At 46.1% G+C, this 4,894-nt stretch overlaps 1 protein-coding gene across 1 annotated transcript; it reads right to left on the bottom strand.

The window, feature by feature from the left end:
• Window positions 1–396: 396 nt before the first annotated feature.
• Window positions 397–4,521, bottom strand: LOC116958579 (uncharacterized). Its single transcript, XM_032981295.2, has 2 exons — window positions 4,171–4,521; window positions 397–2,950 (listed from the first exon to the last, which is right to left on the bottom strand). The coding sequence occupies exons 1-2, from the start codon at window positions 4,432–4,434 to the stop codon at window positions 2,249–2,251; spliced, it is 966 nt and encodes a 321-aa protein (XP_032837186.2). The 5' UTR covers window positions 4,435–4,521; the 3' UTR covers window positions 397–2,248.
• Between the last annotated feature and the right edge of the window lie 373 nt (window positions 4,522–4,894).

The following is a 4,894-nucleotide window of genomic DNA, read 5'->3' as shown; positions in this document are numbered from 1 at the left end:
CGTCTTTCCACGTTGCTGATCCACGTTTCTGGAATACCCTTGCCACTCATCCACAGCTTGGTCCACTCCCTCCTTCCCTTTCCTCTTTACGTCCTTCTTCCAAGACGTCTAGCCACGGTGGAAGAGTAGACCAAAATACGATTGAGAGGGGTTCTCTAGAGCCGTGGTTCTCAACCAATGGGAACGCAGATCCCTGGTAGTGTACGTGAGGTGATTTACAAATGCGTGAAATTATATCATACATGAGAGTCGTTGGTGAATAATCATGTTTAACTCGTAGGCTTTCGCGACCAATATAATCCAAATACAGGGGGGGGGGGCGGGGGTTTGGGGGGGTTAGATAGCGTAAATATAAAGGTATCGTTAAACTCGCCACCACCCGACACAGCCAATTAGCAAGGTTTGTCACGTTTTTATTTTATTTTAGTGGACACAAACAACAGGAGGCACAATAACAATGTGCATGCATAATGTACATGCATGATTACCATGTGAATAACCCAACCGGTAATGATACCTATGGTAAATAATATGTATTCATTAATCACCCCCACTTCCCACAAGAAGGACTCACAAGTCACATTATCACATCTCTCCTTCTAAGGAACGAAACTGGAGGATTTCTCCAGAAATCTGGCTGCCGCCTGATGATGCTGGTTGTAATTACTGGCGAAACGTCGTACTCAGAATGTAAATGTTGTGGATTTGCTCTCCAACACACCGGTGTGCTGTACTAGTAACGAATTGGCATGTTCTGTTTCTGTGACAAACCTCACTAATTGGCTGTGTTGGGTGGTGGCGGGTTTAACGAAACATTTATATATTTACGCGATCTAACCCAAAAAAAACCTGTATTATGAATAATCATGTTTTATGAACCTGCCAATATCAAATAACTACGATAAAATGTAAATGGATATAGTGGCCTAGAACGATATAAAATACATTTTCAGACTCATTGATTGTAAACAAAGTGGTTCACAAGAGTAACCAGTGAGCACAAACAAATTACGTCACGCGTGCAGAACGTACGTTGACATTTTTTTATTCGCTTGCGATTACTAGCAAGTTAGTTAAACCACAATAATGAACAATTGGTAAAACAATATTGATGGTCATTATTCATACCTTTTATTTTTCAGACCGTTTTGGATCAGGCAAATATGGGGGGGGGGGGTACTCAGTTGAAGCAAAATTTTACAAAGGGGATAGAACAGTAGCAAACCAAAGGTTGAGAAAACACTGCTGCAGAGCAACACCCTCCAATGGAGGCCATCCACCAGCAGTGGCGTGAAGTGAGAAATTGCACGGCCGCACGTCTTGCCACCATTACGTACACGGGCAACGATAATCATGACATAACGTACTACATAACATATATAACATATAGTACGGTACAAGATGGCGTAGTGTTTGCTTATTTCACACATAGCATGTTGCGTGATAGCATGCTCTGTATGTGTAAAGCACGTTCTGTATAGCAAATTATGCTTAACAAGTTGCGTATTATATAATGTGTGTACGTATGTTGAACTTCTGTCGTACCCTAGGTAGCCAACCGTGTTAATCAGAGCTGCGGGGGAAGGACAACAAACTAAACACAAAAAGCAGTACTAAAGAAATGAGTTTTCAATCTAGATTTTAAAGTGCATAGCTCCAGTGGCTTCCTAATTTAAAATGCTTCCTAATATCTTGTCATATATAGCGTTGTGAATTGCACATTGTTTGCTTTGATAGGTTGCGTAAAGTGTTGTGTATAGAACGTTGCGTATATTAAGTTGTGCATAGCATTGTGAATATCACATTTTGTGTATGACACGTGCATAGTTGTGTGTATATAACGTTGTGTATTCAAGTTTCATTTTAAGTTTCATTGATTAAGTATAGCCCTGTGAGCCATGCGGCTCTTGAGTCGGGTGCAACCGCAACAAACAAAATATGAAGAGAGAACTGCTTAAAGCGACGAAGCGCAACAGAAACATCCTGGATAAACAGCAAATTTTCCAGAAAAAAACACCGCATTACAACGCGCGTATAGTATGTGCATAGCATATTGTGTTTGTAAAGCGTTGTTTAAATTATTGTGTATATCATATTGTGCATCGAGAATGCTGCTTTTCGTGTTTAGTTTGTTTTCCTTCTCACTGCACTTCCAATTAGCATGGTTGCAAAACTTCATACATATCGTGGCAAAGCGAATGCTGCAATTACTCATGAGAAGCAGGGTGATTCATACGAATGATGTAGATTATTCAAGGAATTGGTCAAAGTCCTGGAATTGCTTAGACAGGTCACGTATTGTTGTGGCGTCGCCCCGAAGTGCGTTGATTTTCACCTCGATTTCATCCGCTATTGCCGAGGGGCTTCCGCTGCCCAACTCGTTCACCTGCTTCACCAGAGCCACGATGCTCTCGTAGATCGGCGTGTGCAATTCTCGGGGTGGTGGTTGTGCGTAGCTGCCCTGGAGCGCTCTGTAAGCCTGCGTGCCCAACCTACAGCTGTCTTCGACCTCTTTGACGGCCCGCGTGATGCTGTGCACCGTTCCTGGCTTTATTTCGCCCAGTTGATTGAGGCAGACGTGCAGCTCCTTGCTCAGGCGTTCATCTTCCTTGAGGGCCTCCCTCACCTCGCTGGCAGTGGCGATGTTGAGCACTCCTGTCGCTATCTCGGCTCCGACATCAACGACGGCGCCGATGCCTTTTGCCACGGCTCCGAGCAAGGTGGCGAAATCATCGCCGTCGTCATCGACGTCGTTTTTCCCGGCGTAGATGAGCGAATTCCCCAACAGAGTCAGGGATGCAGCGGCGGTTTTGGCGACGTTAAAACCGCTCTGCCGCTCTCTCAGCGAGCATACGATGTCGAGGAGATATCTTATCAGCTCACGTCGCTGTCTTCCCCATTCGGGCAACACTTGATTAAGGCGTCGGCGTGCGGCTTGTGCAGAATAGTCCTGTAGAAGTACAAAAAGGTAAGGGCCCTCCTACCACTAATCCCTCAAACCTTATACACCTTGTCAACTACGTAATTTCATTCTTCCATCGTGCTGTCAAGCGCCTTGAGTGAAGGTGTGCATTATGAATACAAATCAGATTAGATGTACCTAATCTGGTTAACTATGGGGCCGTCCATAAATGACGTCACGCGATTTTGGAGATTTTTGACCCCCCCTCCCCTCGTCACACGGCGTCACAAAAAGTCAGACCCCCCCTCAAATATGACGTCATAAAGCTCTGCCCCCCCCCCAAAAAAAACATGCTTCAAATCGCTTTAAACTATTGTCATTGTAGTGCGTATTTAATGTAGCGCTGCACTCTGATGTTGTAGGAGCAAACATTTATTAAAAAGTATATTTAATTAAGTAGAACGTGTCGTCTATATTTATTTAAAGTTGCCCATTTTTTGTGACGTCACATTTCTCAAACCCACCCCCCCCCCTCATCACACATCGTCACAAATGTCTGACCCCCCCCCCCCCTAGGTGCGTGACGTCATTTATGGACGGCCCCTAACTTCGCTTCTCAGCCATGGCTAACGTCAGTGACCTGTGATATGTGACGCGGTGTCATTGTATGCCCCCCTCTTCCACTTTCCTCTTCGCCACCACGCACTCACTATCGTGGTGAAGTACGTTCAAACACCCCCTACGGCATGGAGATGCCTTCATCCAGCAGTGGATTGACCAAGGCCTGCTCATTATATATGTCGTGTTATTAATCAATTGATCGTCGCACTAATATTTACCACGTGTTGGTCTAATATTCGTGCCTGATGACTAAAGCACTCGGATTGTGCCGCGCGTCGTCAAATCTCGGAATGTTCGGGATGAGCCTGGACGCAGGGTCATTGCGAGCTGATGCGGGGCGATGTGGTTCGCATAGCAGAGGAGAACGCGGCAAAACCCCATTGTTGTACTCCACTTCTATGCTCCCCATGCCTTCACGCCCCTCGCACTGACTAGCTTGCCGAATTATGCCTAAACTTTCCACGACCATTTCCACGGCGAGGTGACGCCCTCATCCAGCAGTCGATATTGAGGAAAACGGCTGCACATGTGCCTGCTCGCTCCAGCATTAGCACCGGGATCTGTGTCCTCAGAGACCGCGACCCGACCCACAAAGCCCAAGCGAAGCACTTGTTATCATTTGCACGCCACACTTGTTCATCAGTTACGTGTCTGCTCTCGGCGTCATAGCGGTCGCTGTGTTCCGTGTACTCGTGGTCTCCCAGGTGCACTCTGTCAGCCACAAAGCGATGATGTCTGTTTCTGGGGTCCTGCGAATGCGCCTTCGCATGAGCCTTGCAGAGATTTGAGTCGCAAGTCAGACAGCTTCCAACAGCAGGACTTCTCATTCTGTACGAGCAGTGGCTGCACGACAAGATTGTTACTTCACTTTCTGCGATTTCGAGCAGTTTAACGCGGGTACGGAGTAACATCGTTTTAGCTAAGATAGCAGCCTTCGTGGAGAGAGCTGACGCTGGTGATGTTTATCCAGACTTGGCTCAGTGAAATGCATGAGCAGAATATAAGGGATCAAGGTCCACATCTTCCTTAAATAGAGGCAATGGCTGTTATGTATTTTCTTGCAATAAATGTCGAGTCAGCGTGCCGGTCAATGATTGCACAGCCTTGACCGCGATGCCAGTTATCAGTTTTTGTAACTTGCATGTGACGTCTGTATGCGTCTGTTTCTAGGTAATCACATATGACGTCCGCAGCGCGTGTTCATTGTTTTGCACCAAATGTTAGCCATTACTTTTAGACGCTGCGCGGCCTTAGGGGGAATTTGGCGCCAAGGTGGACGGGGCTTTCACGGTGGACGTTAAAGATGCTGTGACGTTTTTCGAAAAAGTAGTCCACGTGTGTCTCAGTCATGGTAAATGTAATATCAAAGGA

This window comes from Petromyzon marinus, chromosome 80 (assembly GCF_048934315.1).
Source record: "Petromyzon marinus isolate PM22_M1 ecotype Great Lakes invasive population chromosome 80, UKy_Petmar_22M1.pri1.0, whole genome shotgun sequence".
Lineage (NCBI taxonomy): Eukaryota > Metazoa > Chordata > Hyperoartia > Petromyzontiformes > Petromyzontidae > Petromyzon > Petromyzon marinus.
This window is presented reverse-complemented; position numbering and strand designations above follow the sequence as displayed.